At 51.1% G+C, this 16,509-nt stretch overlaps 1 protein-coding gene and 1 long non-coding RNA gene across 2 annotated transcripts; both read left to right on the top strand.

The window, feature by feature from the left end:
• The first annotated feature begins 8,982 nt into the window (after positions 1 to 8,982).
• On the top strand, positions 8,983 to 9,506 carry LOC132571600 (zinc finger and SCAN domain-containing protein 16-like). The gene has a single exon (XM_060238398.1). It carries the CDS (start codon positions 9,045 to 9,047, stop codon positions 9,504 to 9,506), a length of 462 nt encoding a protein of 153 aa, XP_060094381.1. The 5' UTR covers positions 8,983 to 9,044.
• Positions 9,507 to 9,691: 185 nt separating this feature from the next.
• On the top strand, positions 9,692 to 16,169 carry LOC132572155 (uncharacterized). Its single transcript, XR_009555408.1, has 3 exons — positions 9,692 to 9,786; positions 15,796 to 15,866; positions 16,063 to 16,169. It is a non-coding gene; the product is annotated as an uncharacterized LOC132572155 (long non-coding RNA).
• Positions 16,170 to 16,509: the final 340 nt, after the last annotated feature.

Consider the following 16,509-nt stretch of genomic DNA (forward strand, 5'->3'; position numbering starts at 1 on the left):
TTCTCAGGCACTGGGGTTGTAAGGAGGCCGAGAAAGGAGTCATGCGTACCAATCAGCTCCTTCGCATGCAGTGCATTGTAGCCTGTGTCCCCCCCCCCACACACAAAGAATTGACCCTTCCCTGACCCCCACCCCTTCATCCAGACTGCAGCCCTCTGCCCTGACCTGGAGAGACACCCCTCTGCCCCTTCCCCGCCACCTGCTGTTGAGACAGAGCTCTTGCCAAAAGCCCGCGGAGGAGACATTTTGTCCCTAGATCCAGTTTACACACTGAGACTGAGCCCACCACCCTCCCCAGGATGGACTGATGCCCAGATCATACGATCTGCAACAGGTTTTTAAAGAGCCCAATAGAGATGGAGAACGATGAAGATGGTGAGGGGTCTGGAGACCGAGACCTATGAGGAAAGGTTGAAGGAGCTGGGGATGTTCAGCCTGGAGAGGAGGCGGCTGAGAGGTGATAGGATCACCATCTTTATTTATTTATTTATTTAATTTATTCTATAACTTATATCCCGCCCTTCCCACAAAGTGGCTCAGGACTCGAGGGCTGTCCTATAGAGGATGGGGTGGAATTGTTTTCTGTGGCCCCGGAAGGTAGGACCAGAACCGATGGGTTGAAATTAAATCAAAAGAGTTTCCGGCTCAACGTTAGGAAGAACTTCCTGACCATTAGAGCGGTTCCTCAGTGGAACAGGCTTCCTTGGGAGGTGGTGGGCTCTCCTTCCTTGCAGGTTTTGGAACAGAGGCTGGATGGCCATCTGACAGCAATGAAGATCCTGTGAATTTAGGGGGAGGTGTTTGTGAATTTCCTGCATTGTGCAGGGGGTTGGACTAGATGACCCTAGAGGTCCTAACTCTATGATTCTATGAAATTGGACCCTCCTTCCTTGGAGGTTTTTAAGGAGGGGCTGGATGGCCATCTGACAGCAATGAAGATCCTGTGAATTTAGGGGGAGATGTTTGTGAGTTTCCTGCATTGTGCAGGGGGTTGGACTAGATGACGCTGGAGGTCCCTTCTAACTCTATGATTCTATGAAATTGGGCCCTCCTTCCTTGGAGGTTTTTAAGGAGAGGCTGGATGGCCATCTGACAGCAATGAAGATCCTGTGAATTTAGGGGGAGGCATTTGTGAGTTTCCTGCATTGTGCAGGGGGTTGGACTAGATGACCCTAGAGGTCCCTTCTAACTCTATGATTCTATGGAATTGGGCCCTCCTTCCTTGGAGGTTTTTAAGGAGAGGCTGGATGGCCATCTGACAGCAATGAAGATCCTGTGAATTTAGGGGGAGGCATTTGTGAGTTTCCTGCATTGTGCAGGGGGTTGGACTAGATGACCCTAGAGGTCCCTTCTAACTCTATGATTCTATGGAATTGGGCCCTCCTTCCTTGGAGGTTTTTAAGGAGAGGCTGGATGGCCATCTGACAGCAATGAAGATCCTGTGAATTTAGAGGGAGGTATTTGTGAGTTTCCTGCATTGTGCAGGGGGTTGGACTAGATTACCCTGGAGGTCCCTTCCAACTCTATGATTCTTCGGGAGGTGGTGCATTCTCCTTCATTGGAGGTTTTTAAACAGAGGCTAGATGGCCATCTGACAGCAATGAAGATCCTGTGAATTTAGGGGGAGATGTTTGTGAGTTTCCTGCATTGTGCAGGGGGTTGGACTAGATGACGCTGGAGGTCCCTTCTAACTCTATGATTCTATGAAATTGGGCCCTCCTTCCTTGGAGGTTTTTAAGGAGAGGCTGGATGGCCATCTGACAGCAATGAAGATCCTGTGAATTTAGGGGGAGGCATTTGTGAGTTTCCTGCATTGTGCAGGGGGTTGGACTAGATGACCCTAGAGGTTCCTTCTAACTCTATGATTCTTTGAAATTGGACCCTCCTTCCTTGGAGGTTTTTAAGGAGAGGCTGGATGGCCATATGACAGCAATGAAGATCCTGTGGATTTAGGGGGAGGTGTTTGTGAGTTTCCTGCATTGTGCAGGGGGTTGGACGAGATGACCCTGGCGGTCCTTTCCAACTCTATGATTCTAAGAGAAGGGGAAGGAGATGGTGGAGGAGGACCCAGAAGGAAATGACCAGAGATCAAGCAACAGTCCCTGTCCCGTCCAAGCAGGGGGTGGTGTTGAGTTCTGGGAGAGAATTGTGCTGGAGATTCTGACTAAGGACACCATGGCCTCAGATGGACATTGCCAGTGCTTCCGGCAGTTCCGCTACCATGAGGCCGATGGGCCCTGAGAGGTTTGCAGCCAGCTCCACAGACTTTGCAACCAGTGGCTGAAGCCGGAGAGGCACACCAAGAAGCAGATCCTGGACCTGGTGATCCTGGAGCAGTTCCTGACTCTCCTGCCCCAGGAAATGCAGGGCTGGGTCAGAGGATGTGGGCCGGAGACCAGTTCCCAGACGGTGGCCCTGGCCAAAGGTTTCCTTCTGAGGCAGGACAGGTGAGGGGGCTTCCTTCACTCAGATCAAGCTTATCTTAGGTTTCCCCTGCCAGATATTTCTACCTCTAGTTGTTAAACTCATTGGTTATGAGGGTCGGATCTGACATAAATTAGACCTTATTGGGCCGGTCCATATGTGTCATAAAATGTAATGCCAGGGAGCAGAGATTTAAAGCTGTATCACACAGTCGCCAAAAAACTCCCAAGTGCCATCAGGAGATCCGTCAGTGGGGCCAGGACACTAGAAGCCCTCCTACTGCTGCCCCACCAAGAATACAGAGCATCACTGCCCCAGACATAAGACCATCAGTGAAGCCATGTTGGATCAGGGCCAATGGCCCATTCGGTCCAATACTCTGTGTCACACAGTGGCCAAAAAAACCCAAGTGCCATCAGGAGATCCGTCAGTGGGGCCAGGACACTAGAAGCCCTCCTACTGCTGCCCCACCAAGAATACAGAGCATCACTGCCCCAGACATAAGACCATCAGTGAAGCCATGTTGGATCAGGCCAATGGCCCATTCGGTCCAATACTCTGTGTCACACAGTGGCCAAAAAAACCCAAGTGCCATCAGGAGATCCGTCAGTGGGGCCAGGACACTAGAAGCCCTCCTACTGCTGCCCCACCAAGAATACAGAGCATCACTGCCCCAGACATAAGTGAAGCATGTTGGATCAGGCCAGTGGCCCATTCGGTCCAATACTCTGTGTCACACAGTGGCCAAAAAAACCAGGAACCATCAGGAGGTCCATCAGTGGGGCCAGGACACTAGAAGCCCTCCTACTGCTGCCCCACCAAGAATACAGAGCATCACAGCCCCCAGACATAAGTGAAGCATGTTGGATCAGGCCAGTGGCCCATTCGGTCCAATACTCTGTGTCACATAAGAACATAAGAGAAGCCCTGTTGGATCAGGCCAGTGGCCCATTCGGTCCAATACTCTGTGTCACACAGTGGCCAAAAAACCCCAAGTGCCATCAGGAGGTCCATCAGTGGGGCCAGGACACTAGAAGCCCTCCTACTGCTGCTCCACCAAGAATACAGAGCATCACTGCCCCAGACATAAGTGAAGCATGTTGGATCAGGCCAGTGGCCCATTCGGTCCAATACTCTGTGTCACACAGTGGCCAAAAAAGCCAGGAACCATCAGGAGGTCCATCAGTGGGGCCAAGACACTAGAAGCCCTCCCACTGTGCCCCCCCAGCATCAAGAATACAGAGCATCACTGCCCCAGACAGTTCCAACAATAGGCTGTGGCTAAGAGCCACTGATGGACCTCTGCTCTGTATGTTGATCCAGTCCCCTCTTAAAGCTGGCTATGCTTGTAATCTTAATGCAATCTTAAAACCAGTTTCCTAGGAATAGTCATTTTTTTAAAAAACCCTCAGCTGTGCCATTTTCTGAGATGGCTGAACTGCAAGGAAGATCCCAGGAGTGCAATCCCCTGCAGCAGAATTACTCCAGAGGAGCCCCACTGAGCAGCATAGGGCGCCACTGGCTGAAGAATTCCATCATGACCATCCGGGTCTAGAAAGGGCAATCAGCATTTTCCATATGGAACAACTGATTGGTTTAGAATAGGAAAAAGAGTTCGACAAGGATGTATATTGTCACCCTGCTTATTTAATTTATATGCAGAGTACATCATGCGGAATGCTGGCCAGGGTGAAGGAAAAGCCGGAATTAAAGATTGCAGGGGAAAACATCAACAACTTCAGATATGCAGATGACGCCACTCTAATGGCAGAAAGTGAGGAGGACCTAAAGAACCTCTTGTTGAGGGTGAAAGAGGAGAGCACAAAAGTAGGCTTGAAACTCAACATCAAAAAAACCCAAGATCATGGCATCCGGCCCCATCACACCTTGGCAGATAGAAGGGGAAGACATGGAAGTAGTGACAGACTTCACATTTCTGGGATCCAAGATCACTGCAGATGGTGACTGCAGCCATGAAATTAAAAGACGTTTGCTCCTTGGGAGGACAGCTATGGTGAACCTGGGCAGTAGAATAAAAAGTAAAGACATCACCCTGCCAACAAAAGTCCGGATAGTCAAAGTGATGGTATTCCCAGTAGTAATGTATGGCTGTGAGAGCTGGACCATAAGGAAGGCCGAGCGCAGAAGAATAGATGCTGGAGAAGGCTCTGGAGAGTCCCTTGGACTGCAAGGAGATCCAAATCAGTCAGTCCCAAGGGAAATCAACCCAGACTGTTCCCTGGAAGGTCAGATGCTGAAGCTGAAGCTCAAACACTCCACCCAATGAGAAGGGAGCCCTCCCCGGAGAAGACCCTGATGCTGGGAAAGACAGAAGTCCAAAGAAGGGGATGGCAAAAGAGGAGATGGCTGGACAGCGTTAGTGATGTAACAAACGCGAATTTGAGCAGACTTCGGAGGATGGTGGAAGACGGGAGGGCACTCAACTGTGCGACTGAACAGCAGAATTGGTCTGCAGCACCAGAGGGGTTAAGCCCACAGAGCTGTTTGCAAGACAGGCTGAGCAAGGGGACGGGGTGGGAGAAGAGGGGAGGGGGGAGTGTTGCTGCTGGATGTGGGGTGGGGGGGGTGCTGCAGAGAAGCAACAGCGGAGAAAGCCCTCCTGGGAAAGCTTACTCACAAGTAGGTCATGGGGGGGGGGGGGAGATGAGCATGGCATTCTTGGAAGAGCATGTGCTTGGCCCAGGCAGAGGGGAGGGGAGTTTTAAACTGTAATTTTTTTACCTGTGTTTTAACCTGTTCGCTTCCTCCGTGACCCTTTGCGGGGGGCAGAGAGACGAGAAGTGCCTGTTGTAAATGAGCAGAAATTAAAATTACATTCTCAGAGGGGGGGGGTGTCGTAGGGAGCCCCAGAAAGGAATCATTCATGCTCATCGGCACCTTTGCATGCCCTGCATTTTAGACAGTGGTTTCCCGTGGTGCAGAGTGATAAAGCAGCAGTACTGCAGTACTGTGATCTGAACTTTCTGCTCACGACTGGAGTTTGATCCTGGCGGAAGCTGGATTCAGGTAGCCGGCCCAAGGTTGACTCAGCCTTCCATCCTTCCGAGGTTGGTGAAATGAGTCCCCAGCTTGCTGGGATGAAAGTGTAAAAGACTGGGGAAGGCAATGGCAAGGAAAGGAAAGGAAAGGAAAGGAAAGGAAAGGAAAGGAAAGGAAAGGAAAGGAAAGGAAAGGAAAGGAAAGGAAAGGAAAGGAAAGGAAAGGAAAGGAAAGGTCCCCTGTGCAAGCACCGGTCGTTTCCGACTCTGGGGTGACGTTGCTTTCACAACGTTTTCACGGCAGACTTTTTTACGGGGTGGTTTGCCATTGCCTTCCCCAGTCCTCTACGCTTTCCCCCCAGCAAGCTGGGTGCTCATTTGACCGACCTCAGAAGGATGGGAGGCTGAGTCAACCTGGAGCCAGCTAGTTGAACCCAGCTTCCGCCGGGATCGAACTAAGGTCGTGAGCAGAGAGTTCAGACCACAGCACTGCTGCTTTACCACTCTGCGCCACGGGGCCGCTAGGCAATGGCAAACCACCCTGTAAAAAAAAAAGTCTGCCGTGAAAACGTTGTGAAAGCAGCGTCACCCCAGAGTCAGAAACGACTGGTGCTTTCCCCCCCCCCCCCACCCACACACACGCATTCGCCCTTTCCTGGTGGGGTAGGGGCTTCCCTACCTCCCCTTCCCTTCATCCAGGCTGCAGCCAGACCTCAGATTCAGCAGGAGCTCACAGGAATGCAGCTCCTGAACCTTTCTGAGGGTTCCCACCTCTTCCTCCCCACCTACCTTGTCCACTGAATAGGAGGTGCAGCTGCATAACAATCCCTGGATGAGGTGAGCAGGCAGCCAGCCAGCCACCAGGGGCTTTGCCACACCCCCAGCATCCCTCATGAACCCCTGGAGAAGCCCACACCACCCTTTTTTGGGACTGGGACTCTTTAGCATGGAGAAAGGTCAACTGCGGGGTGACATGATGGAGGTTTACAAGATTATGCATGCGATGGAGAAAGTAGAGAAAGAAGTCCTTTTTTCCTTTCTCACAATACAAGAACTCGTGGGCATTCTATGAAATGGAGCAGAGGTCCATCAGTGGCTATTAGCCACAGGGTATAGATGGAACTTTCTGTCTGGGGCAGTGATGCTCTGTATTCTTGGTGCTTGCTGGGGGGTGGGGTGGGGACAGTGGGAGGGCTTCTAGTGTCCTGGTCCCACTGAAAGACCTCCTGATGGCACCTGGTTTTTTTGGCCACTGTGTGACACAGAGTGTTGGACTGGATGGGCCACTGGCCTGATCCAACATGGCTTCTCTTATGTTCTTATGTGACACGGAGAGTTGGACTGGATGGGCCACAGTCCTGATCCAACATGGCTTCCCTTATGTTCTTATGTGACAGAGAGTGTTGGACTGGATGGGCCGTTGGTCTGATCCAACAGGGCTTCTCTTACGTTCTTATGTGACACAGAGTGTTGGACTGGATGGGCCACTGGCCTGATCCAACAGGGCTTCTCTTATGTTCTTACGTGACAGAGAGTATTGGACTGGATGGGCCATTGGCCTGATCCAACAGGGCTTCTCTTATGTTCTTACGTGACAGAGAGTGTTGGACTGGATGGGCCGTTGGCCTGATCCAACAGGGCTTCTCTTATGTTCTTATGTGACAGAGAGTGTTGGACTGGATGGGCCATTGGTCTGATCCAACAGGGCTTCTCTTACGTTCTTATGTGACACAGAGTGTTGGACTGGATGGGCCACTGGCCTGATCCAACAGGGCTTCTCTCATGTTCTTACGTGACAGAGAGTGTTGGACTGGATGGGCCATTGGCCTGATCCAACAGGGCTTCTCTTATGTTCTTACGTGACAGAGAGTGTTGGACTGGATGGGCCGTTGGCCTGATCCAACAGGGCTTCTCTTATGTTCTTATGTGACACAGAGTGTTGGACTGGATGGGCCATTGGCCTGATCCAACAGGGCTTCTCTTATGTTCTTACGTGACACAGAGTGTTGGACTGGATGGGCCATTGGCCTGATCCAACATGGCTTCTCTTATGTTCTTATGTGACACAGAGTGTTGGACTGGATGGGCCATTGGCCTGATCCAACATGGCTTCTCTTATGTTCTTATGTGACAGAGTGTTGGACTGGAGGGGCCATTGGCCTGATCCAACATGGCTTCTCTTATGTTCTTATGTGACACAGAGTGTTGGACTGGAGGGGCCACTGGCCTGATCCAACATGGCTTCTCTTATGTGACACAGAGTGTTGGACTGGATGGGCCATTGGCCTGATCCAACATGGCTTCTCTTATGTTCTTATGTGACACATAGTGTTGGACTGGAGGGGCCATTGGCCTGATCCAACATGGCTTCTCTTATGTGACACAGAGTGTTGGACTGGATGGGCCATTGGCCTGATCCAACATGGCTTCTCTTATGTTCTTATGTGACACAGAGTGTTGGACTGGAGGGGCCATTGGCCTGATCCAACATGGCTTCTCTTATGTGACACAGAGTGTTGGACTGGATGGGCCATTGGCCTGATCCAACATGGCTTCTCTTATGTTCTTATGTGACTCAGAGTGTTGGACTGGAGGGGCCACTGGCCTGATCCAACATGGCTTCTCTTATGTGACACAGAGTGTTGGACTGGATGGGCCATTGGCCTGATCCAACATGGCTTCTCTTATGTGACACAGAGTGTTGGACTGGATGGGCCATTGGCCTGATCCAACATGGCTTCTCTTATGTTCTTATGTGACACAGAGTGTTGGACTGGAGGGGCCATTGGCCTGATCCAACATGGCTTCTCTTATGTGACACAGAGTGTTGGACTGGATGGGCCATTGGCCTGATCCAACATGGCTTCTCTTATGTTCTTATGTGACTCAGAGTGTTGGACTGGAGGGGCCACTGGCCTGATCCAACATGGCTTCTCTTATGTGACACAGAGTGTTGGACTGGATGGGCCATTGGCCTGATCCAACATGGCTTCTCTTATGTTCTTATGTGACACAGAGTGTTGGACTGGAGGGGCCATTGGCCTGATCCAACATGGCTTCTCTTATGTGACACAGAGTGTTGGACTGGATGGGCCATTGGCCTGATCCAACATGGCTTCTCTTATGTTCTTATGTGACTCAGAGTGTTGGACTGGAGGGGCCACTGGCCTGATCCAACATGGCTTCTCTTATGTGACACAGAGTGTTGGACTGGATGGGCCACTGGCCTGATCCAACATGGCTTCTCTTATGTGACACAGAGTGTTGGACTGGATGGGCCACTGGCCTGATCCAACATGGCTTCTCTTATGTGACACAGAGTGTTGGACTGGATGGGCCACTGGCCTGATCCAACATGGCTTCTCTTATGTGACACAGAGTGTTGGACTGGAGGGGCCACTGGCCTGATCCAACAGGGCTTCTCTTATGTTCTTACGTGACACAGAGTGTTGGACTGGATGGGTCATCCATTCAGGGGTCTCTTGACCAGGGCTGGTGATTTAGCTCCCTTTTCTTTGGTTTCGTTCTGCCTTTTTGATAACTTTTGCTCTCCCTTTTCAGAGCCACAAGGGGAAGGCTGCGTTTCCAGAACCTGAGGTGAACCAAGAGAAGGGGAAGGAGATGGAAGAGGAGGACCCAGAAGGACCTGGAAATGACCAGAGATCAAGCAACGGTCCCCATCTCATCCAAACAGGGAGTGGTGTTGAATTCTGGGAAAGGGCTGGGCCAGAGATCTTGGCTAAGGACACCATGACCTCAGATGTACATTGCCAACACTTCAGGCAGTTCTGCTACCAGGAGGCTGATGGGCCCCGAGAAGTTTGCAGCCAGCTCCATGGACTTTGCAGCCAGTGGCTGAAGCCGGAGAGGCACACCAAGAAGCAGATCCTGGACCTGGTGATCCTGGAGCAGTTCCGGACTCTCCTTCCCCAGGAAATGCAGTGCTGGGTCAGAGGATGTGGGCCGGAGACCAGTTCCCAGGCGGTGGCCCTGGCCGAAGGTTTCCTCCTGAGTCAGGCAGAGGAGAAGAGGCAGGTAGAGCAGGTGAGAGGGATTCCTCCTCTAAGTTCAAGCTTATCCTAAGGCTTTCTTTCCAGATATTTCCACCTCTAGAACAGCTGGGAAGAAACCCTAACTCTGATTCTTGCCTCTATGTTTGAAGCAGGGCCGCTGAGCAATGCAAGGATGAGGAGTCCTCTCAGCTGGTTCCATTCCTTCTCTTACCTTTGTCCTTTGCTGTCGTTTCAGATGTGGGGGAGATTGGTTATGAAGGAAGCCGAGTTCTCTGAGGCAGAAGGAGCTCCACCAGAGGAAAGCCGGAGGGCTCAGGCCCAGGAGCATGCCCAAGATGCCCTCTCAAGTGGTGAGGGTGCCTCATGCCCAGATGGGATCAGGGGATCTACTCAGTGTGTCGGGTAGAAGGTTTGGGACGGGGGGGAAAGGAAGTACTTCTGCTCACTGTGCAGAGTGGACTTCTGGGACTTTGTGCCACAGGATGCGGCGATGGCCACTCACATGAAAGAAAAGTAGACAGATTCATGGAAGGCAATTCCAGTCGTCTTTACATGAATTAAAACTTTTGTATCTCACCTTGCTTCCTGCCAGGGCTTTTTTTGAGTAGGGACGCAGTTCCGGCTGGCTCGGTGTCAGGGGGTGTGGCTTAATAGGCAAATGAGCTCCTGCTGGGTTTTTTCTGCAAAGAAGCCCTGCGGGAAACAATGACGATGTCGGGGGGGGGGGGTGCGGCCTAATAGGCAACTGAATTTCTGCTGGAATCTTTCTACAAAAAAAAGGCCCTGCTTCCTTTCATCAGAAGGACTCAAGTTGTCAATGGAAGAAGAAGAAGATATTGGATTTATATCCTGCCCTCCACTCCGAAGAGGCTCAGAGCGGTTCACAATCTCCTTTACCTTCCTCCCCCACAACAGACACCCTGTGAGGTAGGTGGGGCTGAGAGGGCTCTCACAGCAGCTGCCCTTTCAAGGACAGAGGCTCAGAGCGGCCTACAATCTCCTTTACCTTCCTCCCCCACAACAGACACCCTGTGAGGTGGGTGGGGCTGAGAGGGCTCTCACAGCAGCTGCCCTTTCAAGGACAGAGGCTCAGAGCGGCCTACAATCTCCTTTCCCTTCCTCCCCCACAACAGACACCCTGTGAGGTGGGTGGGGCTGAGGGGGCTCTCCCAGCAGCTGCCCTTTCAAGGACAGAGGCTCAGAGTGGCCTACAATCTCCTTTCCCTTCCTCCCCCATAACAGACACCCTGTGAGGTGGGTGGGGCTGAGAGGGCTCTCCCAGCAGCTGCCCTTTCAAGGACAGAGGCTCAGAGTGGCCTACAATCTCCTTTCCCTTCCTCCCCCACAACAAACACCCTGTGAGGTGGGTGGGGCTGAGAGGGCTCTCACAGCAGCTGCCCTTTCAAGGACAGAGGCTCAGAGCGGCCTAAAATCTCCTTTCCCTTCCTCCCCCATAACAGACACCCTGTGAGGTGGGTGGGACTGAGAGGGCTATCACAGCAGCTGCCCTTTCATGGACAGAGGCTCAGAGCAGCCTACAATCTCATAAGAACATAAGAACATAAGAGAAGCCATGTTGGATCAGGCCAACGGCCCATCAAGTCGAACACTCTGTGTCACACAGTGGCAAAAAAATTTATATACACACATACACTGTGGCTAATAGCCACTGATGGACCTGTGCTCCATATTTTTATCTAAACCCTTCTTGAAGGTGGTATGCTTGTAGCCGCCACCACCTCCTGTGGCAGTGAATTCCACATGTTAATCACCCTTTGGGTGAAGAAGTACTTCCTTTTATCCGTTTTAACCTGTCTGCTCAGCAATTTCATCGAATGCCCAAGAGTTCTTGTATTGTGAGAAAGGGAGAAAAGTACTTCTTTCTCTATTTTCTCCATTCCATGCATTATCTTGTAAACCTCTATCATGTCACCCCGCAGTCGACGTTTCTCCAAGCTAAAGAGTCCCAAGCGTTTCAACCTTTCTTCATAGGGAAAGTGCTCCAGCCCTTTAATCATTCTAGTTGCCCTTCTCTGGACTTTCTCCAATGCTATAATATCCTTTTTGAGGTGCGGCGACCAGAACTGCACACAGTACTCCAAATGAGACCGCACCATTGATTTATACAGGGGCATTATGATACTGGCTGATTTGTTTTCAATTCCCTTCCTAATAATTCCCAGCATGGTGTTGGCCTTTTTTATTGCAAACGCACACTGTCTTGACATTTTCAGTGAGTTATCTACCACGACCCCAAGATCTCTCTCTTGGTCAGTCTCTGCCAGTTCACGCCTTTCCCTTCTCCTTTCCCTTCCTCCCCCACAAAAGACACCCTGTGAGGTGGGTGGGGCTGAGAGGGCTCTCACAGCAGCTGCCCTTTCAAGGACAACCTCTGCCAGAGCTATGGCTGACCCAAGGCCATTCCAGCAGCTGCAAGTGGAGGAGTGGGGAATCAAACCCGGTTCTCCCAGATAAGAGAGCTCTGGCTGACCCAAGGCCATTCCAGCAGCTGCAAGTGGAGGAGTGGGGAATCAAACCTGGTTCTCTCAGATAAGAGTCCGTGCACTTAACCACTACACCAAACTGGAAGAGAAATCTGGGTGCAGCTATGACCCATGAGTGGAGCCCATTGGCGCAGAGTGGCAAGCTGCAGTACTGCAGTTGGAGCCCTCTGCTCACGACCTGAGTTCGATTCTGGCAGAAGCTGGGTTCAGGTAGCCGGTTCCAGGTTGACTCAGCCTTTCATCCTTCTGAGGTCAGTAAAATGAGTCCCCAGCAAGTTTCTGACTGAAATAACAAATCAATGGTATACGGCTTTTGATTTGTTGCATGGAGGCACACCATCCACCAGGCTGTCTCTTCCTTTGAGAACACACGCATAGCTGGTCTTGAGGACAAAAGGAGATTGAGGAAGAATCGCACTGCTACAGGACCAACCCTAAATCAGACTTTTCCCTGCAGCCGCTGTGGCTGGACCTGCCTGTCCCACATTGGTCTTGTCAGCCACCAGCGAGCCTGCAGCAAACGTGGACTATTGCACCCTTCTTAAATCTTCGTTCGCGAAGCCAAGCCGAGAGAGAGAGAGAGAGGTATACGGCTTCTAATATGAAGCTAATATTTCTGTTATCCGAGAAAATCTACAGTTTCTTATAAGGTAGCACTTTTTGCTTTGGCTGCTAGCAAAATCAGGGCAAAGGCAGTATCCAGTAGACAGTAAAACGACTTTACAGCCTGATTATGGAATCCAGGGGTTGCCGTATATAGCTAAGTTTTTGAATAATCTAAATTTGAATGTGTTAAGCTTAAGAGTGCTTGACTGCTTTTAACTTGTAAGTTGCTGTAATTGCAGTGGCCAATGGCTTGAAGCAATAGGTGTTTACTGCATACAGAACACCCAGCTTGCTGGGGGGGGAAGCATAGAGGACTGGGGAAGGCAATGGCAAAACACCCCGTAAGAAGTCTGCCGTGAAAACCTTGTGATGTGACGTCACCTCAGGAATTGCTAACGACTCGGTGGTTGCGCGGGGGATTATATTTACCTTTTTATTATCCATGAGGAATACATGGAACCTCCGTGTTCTCCTCACCTGGATGGCCCAGACTAGCTGTCAAGCATCGATATTTCGAAATAATAAAGCTTTTGTTTTAAATCAAGGATTTGTTTTATTGAAACTCCATCACTTGTTCCAAGGAAGAAGAAGAAGAAGATATTGGATTTATATCCCGCCCTCCACTCCGAAGAGAGAGTGGCTCACAATCTCCTTTATCTTCCTCCCCCACAACAGACACCCTGCGAGGTGGGTGGGGCTGAAGAGGGCTCTCTCAGCAGCTGCCCTTTCAAGGACAACTTCTGCCAGAGCTATGGCTGACCCAAGGCCATTGCAGCAGCTGCAAGTGGAGGAGTGGGGAATCAAACCTGGTTCTCCCAGATAAGAGTCCGCACACTTAACCACTACACCAAACTGGCTCTCCATGAAAACCTTGGAAGTGATAAAGGTCGTCATAGTGCATAGTATCTTAAAGGTTACTTCAAAGGCAAGGTTACAGGTAACTTCAAAAGAATAACATAAAGATGCAAATTGCATTGAAGGTTCAAAGGCCACTAACAACTATCTCTTGGGTTACTAAGGAGTGCAGACATCTCCGTTTCTCACACATTCTCTACTTGCTGATAAGACCTTTTGGTGAGAATCCGTGGGAGAGGCATTTTACATTTCTAATACAAGGTTACTTACATCCCCTGAGGCATGGAGATTTCTTATACATCTACTGAAAGAGAGGAAAGAGGAAGAGAAGGGGCGAAGGGAGAAGGAGAAAGTAGGGATAGAACGACAACTAGAAGAGCCAGTTTGGTGTAGTGGTTAAGTGTGCAGACTCTTATCTGGGAGAACCGGGTTTGAATCCCCACTCCTCCACTTGCACCTGCTAGCATGGCCTTGGGTCAGCCAGAGCTCTGGCAGAGGTTGTCCTTGTTGAAAGGGCAGCTGCTGTGAGAGCCTTCTCCAGCCCTACCCACCTCAAAGGGTGTCTGTTGTGGAGGTGGAAGGGAAAGGAGATTGTAGGCCGCTCTGAGCCTCTGTCCTTGAAAGGGCAGCTGCTGTGAGAGCCCTCTCCAGCCCCACCCACCTCACAGCGTGTCTGTTGTGGGGGAGGAAGGGAAAGGAGATTGTAGGCCGCTCTGAGCCTCTGTCCTTGAAAGGGCAGCTGCTGTGAGAGCCCTCTCCAGCCCCACTCACCTCACAGGGTGTCTGTTGTGGGGGAGGAAGGGAAAGGAGATTGTAGGCCGCTCTGAGCCTCTGTCCTTGAAAGGGCAGCTGCTGTGAGAGCCCTCTCCAGCCCCACCCACCTCACAGCGTGTCTGTTGTGGGGGAGGAAGGGAAAGGAGATTGTAGGCCGCTCTGAGCCTCTGTCCTTGAAAGGGCAGCTGCTGTGAGAGCCCTCTCCAGCCCCACTCACCTCACAGGGTGTCTGTTGTGGGGGAGGAAGGGAAAGGAGATTGTAAGCCGCTCTGAGACTCTTTGGAGTGAAGGGCGGGATATAAATCCAATATATTCTTCTTCTTCTAGAAATATCATGCTTGACGCTAACACAATCTCATCAGATCTCAGAAGCTCAGCAGAGGCAGCTCTGGTTCCAACTTGGATGGGAGACCACCAAAGAAGTCCGGGGTTTCTATGCAAAGGCAGGCGATGGCATACTGTCTCTGAACCCTCCTTGCCTTGACTGGGGTCACCAGAAGAAGAAGAAGAGAAAGAAGACATTGGATGTATATCCCACCCTTCACTCCGAATTTTAGAGACTCAGAGCGACATACAATCTCCTATGTCTTCTCCCCCACCCCCACAACAGACACCCTGTGAGGTGGGTGGGGCTGAGAGGGCTCTCGCAGCAGCTGCCCTTTCAAAGACAACTCCTGTGAGAGTTATGGCTGACCCAAGGCCATTCCAGCAGCTGCAAGTGGAGGAGTGGGGAATCAAACCTGGTTCTCCCAGATAAGAGAGCTCTGGCTGACCCAAGGCCATTCCAACAGCTGCAAGTGGAGGAGTGGGGAATCAAACCACTGGCCTGATCCAACAGGGCTTCTCTTATGTTCTTATGTGACACAGAGTGTTGGACTGGATGGGCCACTGGCCTGATCCAACAGGGCTTCTCTTATGTTCTTATGTGACGCAGAGTGTTGGAGTGGATGGGCCACTGGCCTGATCCAACAGGGCTTCTCTTATGTGACACAGAGTGTTGGACTGGATGGGCCACTGGCCTGATCCAACATGTCTTCTCTTACGTTCTTATGTGACACAGAGTGCTGGACTGGATGGGCCACTGGCCTGATCCAACATGGCTTCTCTTATGTTCTTATGTGACTCAGAGTGTTGGACTGGATGGGCCATTGTCCTGATCCAACAGGGTTTCTCTTATGTTCTTATGTGACACAGAGTGTTGGACTGGATGGGCCACTGGCCTGATCCAACATGGCTTCTCTTATGTTCTTATGTGACTCAGAGTGTTGGACTGGATGGGCCATTGTCCTGATCCAACAGGGTTTCTCTTATGTTCTTATGTGACACAGAGTGTTGGACTGGATGGGCCACTGGCCTGATCCAACATGGCTTCTCTTATGTTCTTATGTGACTCAGAGTGTTGGACTGGATGGGCCATTGGCCTGATCCAACAGGGCTTCTCTTATGTTCTTATGTGACACAGAGTGTTGGACTGGATGGGCCACTGGCCTGATCCAACAGGGTTTCTCTTATGTTCTTATGTGACTCAGAGTGTTGGACTGGATGGGCCATTGGCCTGATCCAACAGGGCTTCTCTTATGTTCTTATGTCACATTCTTCTTTCCTCTCTCTCTCTCTGAGGCGGTGTAGAAACGGTGTTGAGCCATCAGTTTTATAGAGCTGTGGAAAGATCTGCAGAACCTCCAATTCAGGTAAGGGAGATGACCGGGAGACAGCCTCAGCCCTCCTTTTTCCCTGTGGGGCTTTTGCTCCTGCAGTTGCTGCTAAGGTGCCTGAGTGACAGATGTGTGAATGCCATGCCATCCTACAGCATTGCGGACTGCAGCCTTCCAGGGCACATTCTCTGCCTGGCATGATTTCTGACGAGGAATCTATTTTCCCTTTCAGTGTCCCTTTTCCTTTGAGGAGGTGGCCGTGAATTTCACGGAGGCGGAGTGGGCCTTGCTGGATCCAGGCCAAAGAGATCTCCACAAAGAAGTCATGCTGGAGACCTACGGGACTTTGGCCTTTCTGGGTAAGGATCTTTTAGAGGTGGCAAAGGTGCAAACTGCTGCCCCTGGGATGATGCAGGAATCAAAATATCGAGCAGGTACTTGCCCCCCAGGGGGTCTCCAGCACTCAGGTTGCTGCGAATGAGATCTTTGGCATGGCTGAATGGTCTGACCCAAACCACCTGGCTGGCATGGGGAATCTGAGCCCAATATTGTGGTCATCAGCCAAGTCAGAGAGGGCATCCTGACCTGACGCCAAGGCAGGGATGAATGGTCCTCAGAAAGGAAAGGGCCACCACGTAATCCCATTTGTCCATCTTTATAACATGCCCTTAAGAAAATA

This window comes from Heteronotia binoei, chromosome 5 (genome assembly GCF_032191835.1).
Source record: "Heteronotia binoei isolate CCM8104 ecotype False Entrance Well chromosome 5, APGP_CSIRO_Hbin_v1, whole genome shotgun sequence".
Classification (NCBI taxonomy): Eukaryota; Metazoa; Chordata; class Lepidosauria; order Squamata; family Gekkonidae; genus Heteronotia; species Heteronotia binoei.